General features: G+C 38.1%; 1 protein-coding gene across 1 annotated transcript; it reads right to left on the bottom strand.

The window, feature by feature from the left end:
* Positions 1-3,321: 3,321 nt before the first annotated feature.
* Positions 3,322-16,116, bottom strand: LOC113807803 (uncharacterized protein DDB_G0283697; the record flags this gene model as incomplete). Its single annotated transcript, XM_027359124.2, is given in 11 exon segments — positions 3,322-4,262; positions 4,454-4,570; positions 4,852-4,999; positions 5,203-5,374; positions 5,503-6,257; positions 6,397-6,502; positions 9,336-9,363; positions 10,114-10,182; positions 12,184-12,239; positions 13,292-13,492; positions 16,063-16,116. Coding segments are annotated over 11 exon segments (1,871 nt in total), but the record flags the coding sequence as incomplete, so codon positions are not given.
* Positions 16,117-17,500: the final 1,384 nt, after the last annotated feature.

The raw sequence follows: 17,500 nt of genomic DNA, 5'->3' as shown, positions 1-17,500 counted from the left end.
TCTCAGTCATCGTCTCAGCACAACAGTAAATTTCTAAGCAACTTCATATAACACCAAGTTAACAGTTGTGGAGAAGACCTGCAGACCTTACTCCCAATGTACCTTTCTTGTAGTACCTTTCATTTGTACTAGAATGTACATGTAAAGAGGTCATTGCTTTCATTTTCCCAACATCATAAGGCATAGCCACAGAAAAAAATAAATATGAAATACACAAACATGTGATTTCTTTACTACAGTGATATCATCATCATGAAGGGGGCTGACGCCGACGGGGGCGCATAGCCGCATCCACCCTTCGCTTCCACCTACGAGGATCACTCATGGCTAGACGCCAGGCAGGGACTCGGCCCATCTCTCTTTCTTCACGGCAGGTTTGGTCGATCTGCCCAGGCCACGACTTCCTCGGTCGTCCCACAGGCCTCCTCCACCCAGGGTTGTCTCGAATAGAGACGACCTGATGGGCAGGATCATCCTGAGGAAAGCGAGCCAGGTGGCCGTATAGCCTGAGTTGGCGATCACGGATTGTGCAGATAACAGGTCCTGTGCCAGTCTCACGGTGCAACCGTTGGTTGGACACATGGTCCCGCCAACAGTACCCCATGATCTGGCGCAAGGACCTATAACAAAAGGCTTCAAGACGAGCCTCCAAGGCACAGGACAATGTCCAGGTTTCGCTACCGTATAGCAAAACTGGTATTATCAGGGCCTTGAAAACCCGTAGCTTGGTCCTTCTGCACTGGTACCGACATCTCCAAATACTCTTGTTGAAAGAGTTCATGACCCCTGCTGCCAGGCCAATCCGTCTGCTGACTTCATGGTCTGACAGCCCAGAGTTATGAACTACACTACCAAGGTATGTAAAGCTCTCTGTGACTTCATTGTCCTCGCCGCAAGCACGTACCGACTGAACAGGTTCTCCTAACAAGTCCCCAAATTCCTGGACCTTGGTCTTGGTCCAGGAGACCTCTAGACCCAAGGGCTTCGCTTCATTGCTAAATGCATCGAGAGCCGCCACTAGGGTTTCCAAAGACTCAGATAGAATGGCAACATCATCAGCAAAGTCAAGGTCTGTAACCTTGATATTGCCCAGTGTTGCTCCACAATGACTTTGAACAATAGTTCTGCCCAGTATCCAGTCCATGTAAGTGTTGAAAAGAGTTGGTGCAAGGACACAGCCTTGCCTCACTCCTGAACTAACAGGAAAGAAGCTCGACAGGCCCCCACCACACTTTACAGCACTTTCAGTACCAGTATACAGGCTTGCTATTAGTCCAGTAATCCTTGTTGGAATTCCTCTCAGTCTCAGCATCTCCCAAAGTGACTCCCGATGCACCGTATCGAACGCCTTCTTGAGGTCGATGTAGGCTGCAAGCAGCCCACGCCCGAACTCACGGCGGCGCTCTACAATGACTCGAAGCGCGAGGATACGGTCTATTGTTGACTTACCAGAAGTGAATCCGGATTGCTCCAGTCTCTGGTGCCTCAGTATATGGTCTCTGATACGTCTCAGAAGGATGTGGGCGAGAACCTTGCCTGGTATACTGAGCAGTGTGATGCCTCGGTGGTTGCTGCAGTCCCAACGGTCCCTCTTCCCCTTCCAGAGAGGGATGACCACACCCCTCAACAGGTCAGGAGGAACGGAACCGGACCGCCAGATGGCAGCCAGGACAGCATGTAACCCCCGTGCCATAGGTTCACCACCAGCCTTTAACAGTTCAGCTAGTATGCCGCAGATACCCACTGCTTTACCACTCTTCAGCTTGGAAATCGCCCCCCTAACTTCAGTTAGGGAGGGAGGGTCCTCACTGATGGGTGGATCCGGCAGCGGGATCTCGACACTACCCGCATCCAAGTTAACTGTTGGTGGGTCAACCTGGTACAGCTGCTCAAAATACTCAGCCCAACGTTCCCTCACCGCAACAGGATCTGAAACAATTTGACCACTAACTGAGCGAACTGCTGTCACCTGTGAAGAGGGCTTGGAGTTCAGCTTTCTCAGGGCTTGGTATGCAGGACGAAGGTCATTTACTAAGAAATGGCCTTCTACCTCCTCTGTAAGACTCCTAATAAACTGTTCCTTGTCCCTTCTTAACAGGGACCAAGTTCTGCGCACATGCGAACGGTGCAATTCCCGATCCCCTGTCAGACGAGCCGCACGACATGCATTTGTGGCTTCCAGTGTCTCCTGCGAGATGGAATTCTGTACTGCTCTCGGGCGTACACCAATCGTATCTTGAGCTGCATCAAGCGTTTCACGCTTAAAGGTATCCCACAGAAGAACAGGGTCTGTCAGACTGCCAAGCATTGCGAAAGGATCAGAGATTGCCTCAGTAAACCCGCGGGCACACTCCCCCTCCCTCAGCCTGTCCAAATGAAACACTCTAGGGTGATCATTTGACCGCTGGGAAGTTTTGAAGTGGACCCAGAGAGTAGCTACAACCAATCTATGGTCAGTACCACAGAACTCAGCACTCCTGTACACCCTGCAATTCTGAAGGATCCTCCAACGAGTGCTAACGAGTATGTGGTCGATCTCCTTGGCTGCATTACCCGCATCACTGTACCATATCCAGCGATGTGGGTCTGGGCGCTGGTACCAGAAGCCAGAAATCCTCAATTTCTGGGACCTGGCAAAGTCCCGGAAAAGGAGGCTATTCTCGCTACCGGCATCAGCTCCTGAACCATGAGGACCGACAGACATCTCATAGCCAGCTCGATCACAGCCAGGTACCGCATTGAAGTCGCCCAGAACAATGCGAATATCTCGCCGGAGACATCTGTCTACCACAGATGTAAGTTTGGCATAGAACATCTCTTTCACGTCAAGTTTACAAACATCGGTAGGAGCGTACACAGCAATAAGAGACATGAAGCCAAAAGATAGCTTCAATCTCAATACCATTATACGCTCATCAACAGGAGTAACCTCTAATACCGAGGGCTGGAGTCTGCTGGAGATGGCAATGGCTACTCCCTGGAGATGGTGGCCGTCGCTGTGGCCCGACCAGTAATAGGTGTAGCCACCTACACAGGTCATGCCGCTGCCAGGCCTCCTTACCTCCGAACGAGCAGCCACCTCAACTCTCAGCCTCCCCAGTTCCCTCGACAGTAGAGGCAACCAATCATCCTGACGCAAAGAACGGACGTTCCAAGCCCCCACCTTGACTTCCCCCCTGAGGTTCAGCCTCTGGCAGTCGCTCCGGGTGGATGCCCCCTCTGCCACCCCCACCGACGCTGCCCCATATATAAGGGGGTGGCGGGCTACAGTGATATCACATGATGCATATCTTTTCCTTAGGAGAATAAACAAAAATAAAAGCAATTTCTTAAATTTTATAACTAGTACATCAAATATCTGTACAACATTCTATTTCAGGGGTGTAAAACATGTGGCCTGCAGCACATTTACTATTTCAGTCTTACATTTAGCTGCTTTACATTATTAATTAAGCAAGTCCTTTGTCTTTTAAGTTCATTACTTACACTCTTACATTTTTTCCCATTATTGTGTTTTTGTAATGAAATAGCCTCCTGTGTTTATATTAACCATATTGCTGTTTCACTAGGGTGAAATGTGGCCCCCTGGGGTAAATGAATTTGACAGCCCTGTTCTATTTGGTAGAAAACCCACAATGCACAAACTAGACTCCCAGATGGAATCCAGGAGGACTTCATAACTATTGTCTCGATTTTAATAAATGTAGTTTGTGCATTGTGGGTTTTTCTACCATTGTAGAACAGGTAGAGTATTCATTTTTCCATTTAACATTCTATTTGTAAAGTATATCTTGCAATCTTACATAGAGTGAAAAAAAAAAAAAAAAAATCTCAAAAATCTAGGTACACAAAAATTAATGTAAAAATATGGGTCATATAATGTTCCCATCCGCAGTGGTATATCAAAACTGAAAGTTTAATTACATACAAAAGTTAAGTTCCTTAACATGAATTTTGGTAAATCTAAAGGAACAACTAACTTCAATTGGAAAACAAATATAAAAGTTTGTGTTAATAGTATATAAATTTCAATAAAGCTAAAGAATGAATGCATGTTGTTCATGAAACACCTGCATCTTACTGTTCTCTAAAAAATATTAGTAATCATAACGCTGCTGTTCATTTTGTGTTTTCCTTAAGGTCGATTGTGCACTATTTTTCAACAGAAAATCCATTATTGATTGCTTGTTGGGCAGAGTCTGGCTTTTGGAGAGATTATATTCTCTTAGAGATCGCAAATTAACTTCTGTTGCAGCAATCAGCTGTAAAAGAGAAGAAAAAAAGTGTTAAAAATATAAACAACTTGCAATTTGAATACATATCACTTATATCTCAATTTTGATTCATATAGTCCAGCCACTCAATTATCCATTAATATGTAGATATATACTATCGTTTCTAGTATATGAATACCAAACCTTAAATCTACATCAAGAATATACATAAAACCTACATCAGAGGATGATGCATCCTGCAGTCTGCAACTGTATTCCTTCAGCGGTTTCAAGAACAGGCTTATGATCTTTAAACCCATATCAACATCTTCCTTACTCTTCATAGTGCATGATGCCTGAAATGGTTAGTTTGCTTGGTAAGCATGTTTCTTTACTTGTAATACTAAGTCAACAATATTTCAAGTGTACACAACATACTAATGGATTTGAATTTACTTTAGTATCTTAATTGCTTAAGTACATTTACTCTTATCAAGCCCAGTTTCTAAGTTTCAAAGAAAATCAAATAAAACAACTTCTTACTGAAACTGTCAAAAACTCGAGTATACATGGAACATTTAACCAAACAAACACACACACACACAAAATAAATATATAGATAAAAATAAATACAAACCAGATGTGTCAACCAGTTTCCAACTGCACCTTGAAGAACACCTTCCTTTGAAGTCTGAGGCTTTGTATAGAGGAAATCCATTTGGCAAGCTGTACCTTGTCTCTGAAACTGACCTTGAAGAAGACCCTGAATGCTACTGAGCCTTTCCCTGGAAAGGCCAATGTGCATGTATTAATAAAAAAAACCAAATGTGTGGTGGTGAGGAACCAACACAATAATGGAAAATATAAAATACAAATTATGTACTTATGCACATGCGCAAGCAAAAAAGGCAAGGAAGAATGTTGATACAAATAAATCAATCAAACTCCTCTCATGTATGTGATTTATGAAACAAAGTACTTGTAATACCTTTCCTGATATAAATTCCCTCCTCCATGGTATGGACTCTCTGTCTTTTGGTAAATTGAGTTCTCTGTTGCCTGGCATATTGACTCTTCTCTTCTTGAATATAAACTGGCATTATGCTGATGCACTGGACTGCTGCTTCTATGAGGGAAATCATCACTCCTCTGTGTTTGATCTTTAGGAAAAGTAGAATTTTTTTTCTTAGAAACCGTAAATATCCATAACATCAACATTTGATGTAATATATGAAAACAATGGAAACACACAATCATACTTCATGAACACCTTTGGTCATGTCCTCACCTTGATAATTACAGCCATCATTGTATCCTGCCTGGTCATATGGAGGAAATGGGGAGTTCCAGTTTCTGTTCATATTTTTAGCTTTATCTCTAGTTCTGCCTGTACTGTTTTTGTCTTGATCTCTACTTCCACTTCTGTTTCTGTATCTGTCTCGATCTCTGCTTCCACTTCTGTTTCTGTATCTGTCTTGATCTCTGCTTCCACTTCTGTTTCTGTATCTGTCTCTATCTCTGCTTCTACTTCTGTTTCTGTATTTTTCTCGATCTCTGCTTCCACTTCTATCTCTGTATCTGACTCCATCCCTGCTTCCACTTCTATTTCTGTATCTGTCTCGATCTCTGCTTCCACCTCTATCTCTATATCTGACTCCATCCCTACTTCCACTTCCACCTTTGTATATGTCTCTAGCTCTGCTTAATCCCCCAAATCTATCTTTGTCTCTGCTTGCACCTCTATATCTATCTCTCCCTCTGCTCATATCTCTGTATCTGTCTCTTTCTTGACTTACATCTCTGTATCTGTCCCTATTGCCAAACCTATTTCTGTTGCCGTCCCCACTTCTAAACCCTTCTCTCTCTCTGCTCCTATTTCTGTCTCTCTCTCTATCTCTGCCTCCATCTCTGTACTGGCTTCTGTCTCTCTCTTGATCTCTATTTCTATCTTCACCTCTGTACTGGCCTCTCACTCTTTCTCTATCTCTACTTCTGTCGTCTTTTCTATATCGGATTTTCTCTCTCTCTTCATCTCTTTTGTTTCTGGATAAAAATACAAGATAAGGCATGAAAAATGTCCAATCTTTTTCTAAGGGATCATATATAATTACTATTGTTTCATGCAAACTGGCATATATGTGACAACACTGCAATTACAAGCTTACTCTGTTTTTTGACATACCTGTTATTAGATTTTGTCATGTTATCCTTGCTCTTGACTTCATTACTGTTTTTCTGTTCTTGCATCTCCTGTAGGGCCAGGTTTCTTCCATCTGCGCAAATCAATGCTGAGTGGAGAGATAACAAAAATAACATTCACATACAAGACCCTTCACAATATAAATTATTCTAGAAGTCACCATAATTTTGAATGAAGGTCAAGAAGTGGTCAGTACTATATCATAAATATATTATAAACTGGATCTTGTTATAATGAGAAAATTGATGAATGGAAAAGCATTTCTCTGCCTGCTAAGGTTTAATGCATTAGAGCAGACAGCCAAGATGCACCAAAATTCATGAGTGAAGTATAATACAAGTAAAGCTGCATTTAGCATTGTGCCAGAACAGCAGACTCCCATAGTCCTTATTCTCCCCCTCTTTGCCAATAGTAGATTGGATTACAATTTAGTTCCATAGACTGTGAAACAAGAACAGGTGTATTGCATGAAGGGAGGGATACCTGCATTAGACATCTACAAAAAAAAAAAAAAAACATCAAACTACTCATTCTTCGCCTTCCAAGTATGATGCAAAAACCTGATTTCTCAACTGTCAAAGAAGAATAGGGGGAATAAGCAATATACAGGGAAGGAAAAAGAAAAAAAAAGTGCAGTGTATGAATATCATAAAAAAAGACAGAAAAAATTTAAAGACAAAGAAGAAATCTGATCTCAAACCACAGTAGGGTAGTCATGAAAACAGAAAACGGGAAAAATACATAGAATTAACTCCAGTAAAAAATTAATAAAAACATGAAATTAGCAAAAGAAATGCAAAATATAGTCAAACTAGCACATAAATAAAGTGATGTGAGAGTAAAAGCAAAGAACTGCACTAACAGAGGTATATGGTGCCTAGTCACCTATTATAACATATATGCACCTATGACCTGTGCATGTAATGTACTCTATGTAATATAATCAATATATTAGGATAAATAAAAAGATACACATGATCCTATGAAATAGATGACATATGCAGCAATAAAAAAAGAAAAAGAGAAAAAAGTTATATGAAAGAAAACCTAAAAAGGCAAAGACAAAATGAAAAAAGGAAAGAACGAAGAAAAAAAAATCCATTACTGTCTTACTGGTACATATCCTTAATAAAACTAATCCCAAGTACCTCATCAAGCAAAGAATCCAAAGCAGTTTCCTAGTCCTGTAAGCTATGTATTCCAAGAGTAAGGGACACTGGTCTTACCAGAGTGTTCCTATAAAGGGCCTTTGCGGGTATTAGGCAAGACTTTAGACGTTGAAGTGGCGACCCACAAACCAATGTCCTGTCAGAATATATCACAGTCCTTCCAAGTACTGGCTAGAAGCAGCCACTTGTGTAAGTACATAAGCACCTGGACCCCACTCTTATATATGACAAAGGCAAAAAATATTTATAAAACCATTGGAATACAGACTGTGACACAAAAGGAACAACACAGAATATATTATGAAAGGACTCCCATTAACTTACTTCCCTAGATATAGGGGGTTGGTAAAGATGGTACAATGCATTTGCTCTCTTCAGTCATGGATAATGTATGCGCCTACTTGGGAGCCGGTCACGAAGGTTGGGAACTACAAGAAGAGGGGCATCTAGAGGACAGCTTAAAAAGATGTGCAATAATGTCATCTCAAAGGGCTGGATAATAACCCAAAAGACTAACAGCTTTGAGAGCACAGAGGATTGGCAAGGAGCAATTCATAATGTTGTGAATTGACTCTGTCTGTAGAGTAGAATATCAAAACAAAATCTACAACTTGAAGAAGTTAGGAGAACCTCGACTTCTATGCATATCTATCCAGTTAATCACATCTCAGGAAGAGATGAACATGTACAAGTTCACCCTTTCTGTATGTCTACTGGGAACGTCTTGAGGAAACTCTGGAGCCATCATAATGTGCAGTTACAATACAAAGTGTAGTCCACCAAGGTAGAAAAAATATGGAACATATGGTTATTTGTCTTATTTTTTCATAATCTTTAATTTTCCGTACTACAACCTGCACCGCCAGTCACAGTGGCCAGGAATATGGTGTGCAGCCTGGAAATGGCATTCTCCATGGAGCCGGCGCTTTTCCAGTCACAGCTTACACACGTTACATTCCATATTCATTTATTGATGGGAATAATAATAAAGCCATCTTCTAACTACCAAATGAATCAACTCACACTATAAGAAGTTTGTGCACTCATGGTGAGTCTTTTCCATCACCATGGCCTTCGCAGTCAATATCTTATCTCAATAATAATGTGTAAGGTGCTGATAAGCGCATTACACACATGATGGCAAGTTCGCATTACCCAGCCTGCGGCCATTTTGTCTGATGATGGCATGTTCACGTCACCCAGCCCTCTACCCAGATTTTTCCACAATGGGACTGAAACATCATCCAGATCATAGGGGTTAATATAGAACAACCAAAAACACAATCCACAATCCAAAATATTAGAGTTTATACAAAAATCACACACAAAAATCATAACACTCAGCATCCCCCATGAATATGACAAGCAATAATCATAGGAAAAGCACAAGTAATTCCCATGAATAGCACATATGCACCCAGATGAAAACTCAAGAGGTGGCAAACACATGCTTTTAAGCCAATGGTGGAAAGTTATCTAACCTGTTCCTCCAAGGCAGCAAGAGTGTGGAAAAGGAGGATTGTAGGAACTAGGGAGAGTTAAAAAGACTTCTTTATTTTTCTTTGTCTTGGTGAGGCTTGTCATGCAGCTTTACTTCCATTATGTTTAACTTGGCTGAATTTTGGTCCAATCATGCACATTGCTTGGATGCATCAGGCATTTGCATCAAACCAAACAGACAGGAAAATGCTTATATATTTCAATTGTTAAACCTCTATAATGTTACAGCAACAATAACACCTGTTTACTTGCCTTTATTCTTCTCATAAACAGCCACTCTCTGAAAAAAGAATACAGTTTCAGCTGCTAATAACATTTTTAGCAAAATGTACATTAAGAACAGTAACTTGTCTTGAAGTTTACTTACTTTACATATTTATGCATTAATACAGGGGAGAAAAAATCAATCTATTATATTCAGGAAAAACAAAGACAGATATTGAAATAAACAGCACTGAAAACTCAATGCTTGAGCTTTATTTTGATGTATATTTATTTATTTATTATTATTATTATTTTTTTTTTTAATAAATAATATAAAATAATAACAAATGATATTTTATGTTCTCAATTTTGAAACCTCTCCACAAGAGCAATTAAACCATTTTTTTTTTTTTTTTGCGTGTGTGGGGGGGTATGAAAAATGTAGAGCCACATGTTTTGAATGTCAAAATATCTAAAATATGAACATGTACAGCCATTTTCCCCAAAAATTATATTTTTCTCTTTTACAAAAACTAGAACTATTTTCATATTCAGGTACTTGCCAGTAATGAGTTAGCCACTCTATATATACAACAAATCTAAAATGTAACTTTTGAACAGTCAACTCCATCCTCTTTAGGGTTAGCTCAAGATTTTTTTTTCTTTATAAGTACAGCACTTTACTAATCTACCATCCTAACAAATTTCATTTCAATTATCTCAAACCAGCTAATTTTGATGCTAGTGAATTGCAAAACTGAAACTTCTATAAATAACTGTGTCCTCAGCAGAAAATTCTAATGATTTTGTACCAATTATTCCTTACCTTTAAATGTTTCATACCACTGACATGAAGTGCTAAGGATGGCAAGCCATTCATCTCTGATAAACAAACCTGTAGGGAAGAAACTTTGTTAAAAATATATTATCAACACTTTTTCATCCAAGATGGTAAACAGGTGCATATCTTACAACAAAATCTGTGTAATGTTAATGGAATCACCACCAATTTTGTAAAGAGCCAAATGTGTTCCTTGAATATTCTCCTCCTTCATCATGATTCTACTTTAACACCAAATTAAATCTATCCGTACAAGTTTTCATGAAGAAAAGGCATATCAAGCATCTATATCGTCCCCATTAAAAGAGTACACTTTCCCCTATCTTGCCCACTAGATGACAAGGATGTATCCCTTTTCGACTGTTTCCTTCTGGAAAAAAGAAAAAGGTATCCTGGCTGTTCTTTCTTCACAATGTATCACACCTGTAGGCTGAGCTGTAGATCCATGAGCATGAAGACTACTCTCGTTTACTTTCTGTCCTTCCTCAAGATATCTTGGGTGATGTCCAATTTTGTAGCAGTGAGGCTCATAACAATGGAAGAGGCTTCCACTGTTATGATATAAAGATGAAATAGGCTGTGGTTCTTGAATAGATAAATTGGTCTTCGCTTCAGCATTCCCAGTTCAGAAGAGATGACTGTTGCTTGGTCAAATACTTGCATTTCCACTGAGTAAACCATAATTACTTATCTGCAACCTACTCCCAACTGTTGGACATATTTTGAGCATATTTAGCATAAGGTTGCTTAGATCTTTAACCCATTTATGCCAATGACATGTAGTCACAACACAATAAATAAGCCTAAATGCTGGGTGGTAAATATCCCAGCTACAAGATTATGCCATTGGATCTGGTTGCTTCATGGCAATCACATGGTCCAAAATACGGGCATTAGGATTACGTGAGCAGGCGCTGATAAGTGTGCAGTTTGTAGGCCAAGTGAATGCAAGACAAATTTTTTTTTGGTATGATTCCAAATTGCAGGGGTCAATCATACTCTAATTTTTGAGTATAATAAAAACGTACTAGGCAGCTGATCACTTGTTTGACAATGACAGCATTCAATGCTGAGATACAATATTCAAATGAAAGCCCATTTTCATTGCATTTCCTAAAAAATCGTGTATACCAAAGCTAAAAGGGCAGAGAGCAAGGTAAATGAAAATGGTTTAAAACCTTTAATAATAATGCATTCTCCCTCTTGACTGATTTTAGCTTTGTCTCATTGGTGTGATATGATAGAAACAATTATATGAAGTGATAAACCAGAATGCAAATTTAGAAGGATGTGATTGTAACTCAAAAGATTACTAATTTTAATAGCAGTATGATATTAAACCTAGAATTTAATCTTGGATCTTGCATTGCAGAAAAACACATTGCATATTTGACAATACTACTGCTTTCCAGCAAAAGCTTAATCTGATGTTACCAACATTTATGGTAATGCAAGCGTTATAAGAACTTTCATCACTTACATAAAGGTGGAAAGAACTTTTCCTCATACATCCATTACTTTCCAATGGCAGTATCACTTGTGCTATATTACTTGAGGGTAAAGAAACAATGTGTTTTGATATCATAATTAAATACTCTTATTAATCTAAATACTAATCAACATTAAGAGATATATATCAGACCTAATCTGAAATTAAATGTCTTTTATAATAGATTACCTACCTCATGTACACCCACACCCACACATGTATACATACATGCATGCTCACAAATGTATGCACACAGGCACACATGAACGCACCCACACCCGCGCACACCCTCGTACACACATGCACACACACACACACACACAAAAAGCACACACTCTCTCTTTCTCTTTCTCGCTCTCTCGCTTTCTCTTGCGCTCTTACTCTCGCTCTCTCTCACTCTTTCTCTCTCACGTATATTCATGTATACCACACACATAAAAAACAACAATTCACAATTATGAAAATAACAATAAACTTATTTCAATTGTAATATAAAAAGTTGTAAAGATTTTCTAGGTCACTGAAGGAGCTACAGGATCTACCTTACCAAGCCTTTGAACTCATACCTCACACAGGAAAAATCCAGATAATGTGACTTTAATATAGGATCCATATTCGTCAGCTGAAAGAAAAAAGAAAAAAAAAAGTTACTTGCTAAGAATATTAATTTGGAATATTAGAATCAATAATGCACATAAAAGGAATGAACTGGGGAGGGGTAACAAAAATGATAACACAAGTAGACAATATGAGTACTAGAAAAACTAAAAGTAAAATATTAAAATGATTTTAAAAATAATTAAAGCATGGACAGTTCCTGAGCTAGAAGTTTTACATTCAAACAAAAATAATCTCCTAAATATTAGAAGGGCAGACTGGTGCTTCTTTACCCACACCCCCCGTGACTCCATACCTTGCCGCAGTATAATTATGGTTTAGGTTAGTGATTCTTAACCTTTTTAGAATCCCTGAGCCCTTTCAGAATCTGGTGAAAGCAATAGACCTCCACATTTACATAAACCCAACTTTGCAAGCAATGCATATAATGTACTTAAATTATTGAGCTTTGATTGTCTCATATATATATATGAGATACACAAAGTATCATCAAAATTCAAAGTAGACAATCCAACAATAAAAACATACTAATATCAATACTGATCTTTATTTGATCTTCATTGACCACCTGAAACCCTTCCCTGGATCCCAGGTTAAGAATCCTCGGCCTAGATTTTACAAAACAAGTTCTAAAAGGCATCTACCTTATCTGAAAAGCCCAGAGGTGGATTTCAATTGTTTAACAATATATATTGTAAGAGTTTGTGATCCATTGTTCAAAGGGAGTCAAGGCAAAGTTTTATGAATGGACTTGGAAGGCTGAACTTACTACTAGAATCTTTGCTCAAAAAGAGAAAAATATGTGAACCATCAACCTGTTTGTTGCCTTCATAATAACAAAGATGATGATAATATAGGTAACAATATCAATAATAATGATATATTAATAACAACAACAATAATAATGCTGCTAACATTACAATTAAGATCACTATCATTATCATAATTACTATTGCTACTGTCATCCTCATTATTACCATTATTACTATATTCTTCTTACTATTACTTTTACATTATCAATCATTGTTCTCCGAGAAACAAACATTCAAGCCTTACCTATGCTTTCATTTTTATCCTTCACTGAATCATTTTCTTCTTTCTGGCAGATTACACTCTTGGAATCACTAGCAGTTTCTTCTAAATTGCTATCATCAGTTTTGGTCTCCTTTGCTGCCTGATCTTCCACTTGTTCCTTATCCTCCATCAAGGATTTCTGCCCGACTGGTGTGCTTACATCAGCAGCAGCTTCATTAATACCTATGCAATGTCAGAGAGGTTCATATTCTCATGCAACGTGACACGTGACCTACAAGCTCCTCCATATCAGCAATCACCAGATGACATGATGACAACTAAATATTTTCATTGTTTGTTTAAAGTCTTTTTCTCCCTTTCTGCTTATGGACATAAATGAGAAATTAAGAGAAAATGTATTGCTGGATGTTTATGCACATATCCAGAAGCCACTGGTAAAAACAAGAATTATTCTAACACAGTCTACCTAACTATTGGCAGTTAATGTAGCTGCTGCTGATTTTAATCTGAAGAAATTTTAGAAAAAAATCTTTATATATCTTTTCCTATCCAAAGCTAATTAAATTACATATATTTGAAATATGGCATAGATCATCCTTATTCTGATACCGGTACCACCATCTTCAAAGCATATTCAAAGTGTCATTTATATAACTCCTTTCAAGGGCACTGCTCCATTTGGAAGATTCAGCTCAGCTCACACCAGTTCTAGTTTTCTGTAGCTGAAGTATTCTGTGCTATCCAGATCCCTGTCTCTTTTTTCTGATATTGCCTTTGAGTTCTTGAATTCAAAGAAGTGCTGAATCTCCTTTCAACTGCCTGTGTATTATGTTTTCTTTCTAATCCTGATCAAGATAGATCAGCATTAGGAAGAAGGAAGGAATGTTGATTGAAGATCTTTTTGAGGTTTTCTTTTACTTTTTCAATAGTATTAGTTGAGGATACATAGTGAAGCATTAGAAGTTTCTAGTATAAAAAAAATTATTGTTGGGAAAAGCAACATAATTCTTTTTCTTTTTATCTCTGAAGAGCCCTATAAAGCTGATACTTATAAAACAAGATCTTGGTTGGGTCAGGTATGACTAAAATTGGAAGTGTCTGGGTAGCTCAGAGGTAACAGATCTTCCATTCAGTTGCTAGATGTTATCATTCCTGGGATGAGCACAGGATGGAGAATAGGGTTATCTGCCACGGACCTTCTGTTTACTGTAGTTTGAGTCATGGATATATTGATCCCACTGGAGTGAAGAAGGGCTTTAGGCTGTATACCCTACTATGATCTGTGTTTAATGCTTGCACTATCACTTCAGTCTCTCACTCATTGGTAGCCTTTAAATCTTTAAAATCAACAGCATTTATTTCAAGATATTAGCAACTTGTTCATACTACTCCATCTCTTCTTTGTATCCTAGAATACAATTGAAATATTTCTTGATGCTTCAACAATATCTGATAAATTAAATGTCTCTTACTGAAATGTACTTGCATTCATGCATGCAAACATAAGTCTCACTGCCGGATCTAGAAAAATGGGATATCAAATATGGCAAAATTAGGAAAACATCTTACATAGATCAATACCTAATACCTGAAGACACTGCTGGAACCAAAGCTACATTCTACAGGATTTACCCACAAGCTAAATCAGATGTTTGTTGACATTGAAGAACATGTGACTCTGAGTAGAAAATATTCAAACACACATGTTTTTTTTTTTAATACCTTCAGTGATGTGGAATTTCAAAATTACACACAGTAAGTGTCTCTGAAATGGTGCAGTTGGATAGGAAGGAGAGGACAGAGACCAATAACAATGTGAAGAATATGTAAATGGCAAGGATGTGTTTCCACTTGTGTGTGGACTCATCATGTGATGGGATGTTCCTCCTTTGCTAATGGTTATGCATTCAGTTACACCTTGGAGAGATTATAGGGTTTTTACTTTGGAATTTTTATCCTATTCAGGGAATATTTCAGCATCTTTATAAATGAAATCAAACTAATGGTAAACATAAGGTAATTCCCCAATAGGATAACAAGAGGACTGTAACAGTCAATAAAAGTAAATTATAGTGTGGCAACATTTACTTTCTGTAGCCTGTGTCAACACCTGTTCTTGCCTCAACTTCACCATCTATACTTCAGATTTAGTGCCATTTTAATACTTAATACTTTAATACTTAATCTGGAAAAAGCAGTGCAGATTTTCTACTCAGAACCATTCAATCACCTCAACAAATATTTAACCTAACATTCTGATCTCTAAAGATCTATAATTCATAGATGGTATAACAAGAATAGAGTCTGCTTAGCTATGAATACCACTGTCTCTAGTATGGACTAAAGGCAGGTTTACTACCTACAAGACCTCAGATCTTACAAATATGATCAAAACCTAACTCTGCTTAAAAAGAAAAGAAAGACAAAAAACACAGCAGACAGCTGATCATTTCCAGATGAGAGCCAACATTCAAAGACAAATTTCTAAAGCACAAAATGAGAAAAGAAATTTATATAATGCTGAGAATAAATAAACTGAAGTGAATGAATTTGGACTGCATTTATCACTTGATATTCCATAAAAAATACAGAAAAACATTGACATATAAATAAAGCCTGGACTAATTGTGGCACAGCAAAAAAAAAAAAATCATACTAAATCTACAAGCAGGTAAGTGGGGAGAACATTATGCACATAATGTTATAGTATCATGCATTACTGTAATTGGTATGCTTTGCTTTTCCAGCTTTGGGACAAGATTTTTCACTTGAAGTATAAAATAGTCTCTTACCATCAGTGTCTGTGCTGTCATTCTTGTCTGAACTGTTGCCATGGGAATGCTGACCTGGAAATTTTCAAATAAGAGGTTTGAAGAATTGAAAACCCTATTTCTATGATGTACAGTGGGGATGTAGAATGCTTTATGCCATTCTAGTTGGCACATAAAAGTACTTCCTACAAAATGAGAGACAGAAAAAATTCTCCTAAATACAGGGCACACCTCTATATTCGTCACATAACAATAGAGCTAATGCACCCTGAAAACACTCAATGTGCCATCTACCCTCCAACTCGGATAATTAGAACATATAAAGCAATTTCAAATACCATATATGTTTTCTTTTTACCAGGTGGGAGGGAACCACTGCACATTATAAAAATAAGGTTTCCAATTCTTCAAACCTCTTATGACTAATGCAGTGAGGGTGTAGAATGCTTGCCTAAAATGTAACTACAGAAGGGATTAAAAAGAAAACTATTTATCCATCTACCTAAGATAAAATACAAGTAAAAATATTGATCTGACTATGAGGTCATTAAAGATTCACACCTCAATATTTGTCTTGGTTGTTTAACATCTGTTCATAACCTAATAAAAGGGTAGGGGAGGGGGGGAAAGGAATATAATATGAAATAAGACAAGGAATGGGGATACTCCAACATAAGGATAAGTTCAGAGAATAGAAGCAAAAATATTTTGAAGCAGAACCTGTTTATTTGAAAACCCACACCAATTATACCTTAAAATTTAACATTAAGGGGACTGTCCCTGACAGAGGGGGGGGAGGGGGTTAAATTAAGATAGTTAGCGTATAGTATGGGTACATGGATGAGGAAACTACCAAACGAGTATTAACCGTCTGCTATGGCTCGTTGTCTTGCAGCCGGCGTGCGAGTCCCTCAGCACCGGGAGAGGTACGTCGCTAATGAGCGCCCAGGTACACCCATGTGGACTTTTGCTTGCGGCAATCGTGCATAAGGCATTTAATCATGACATTGTGCATAGATATGAGTTCGTGAATGTTCAAGGAACACTTTTATACCAATATCAGGAAAAAATTATATCACCATGATTTATGACAAAATATTTTGTGAAATATATCTAAAAAAAAATGTATGTTTTGTGTCCTTTTACACACGAAATATGCTTTGATCGAGACTCCCTGGTAATATGTTTTAGTTTACGAGGTAATATATACGTATATCACATACGAAGCACTAATGTTTAAAAATATCCTAATAAGGAAGGATTGAAATATTTCCGTTACATTTCGCTCAACGGTCGGTACATCACAACAGGGGGCAATTTGAATCGATTTGAAATTGGTAGTTACCATTGTAAAGACCAATTCAATACGAATGTTACCTAAATGTCAGATTTTTAAACTTCGGATGTATAAGCGAGATACAGATTATTTCATGTTGAAAATGATAGTAATCAGTAATAC

The sequence above is a fragment of the Penaeus vannamei genome, chromosome 34 (genome assembly GCF_042767895.1).
Source record: "Penaeus vannamei isolate JL-2024 chromosome 34, ASM4276789v1, whole genome shotgun sequence".
NCBI classification, from domain to species: Eukaryota; Metazoa; Arthropoda; class Malacostraca; order Decapoda; family Penaeidae; genus Penaeus; species Penaeus vannamei.
The sequence above is the reverse complement of the archived record's forward strand: the minus strand, read 5'-3'. Positions and strand labels throughout refer to the sequence as shown.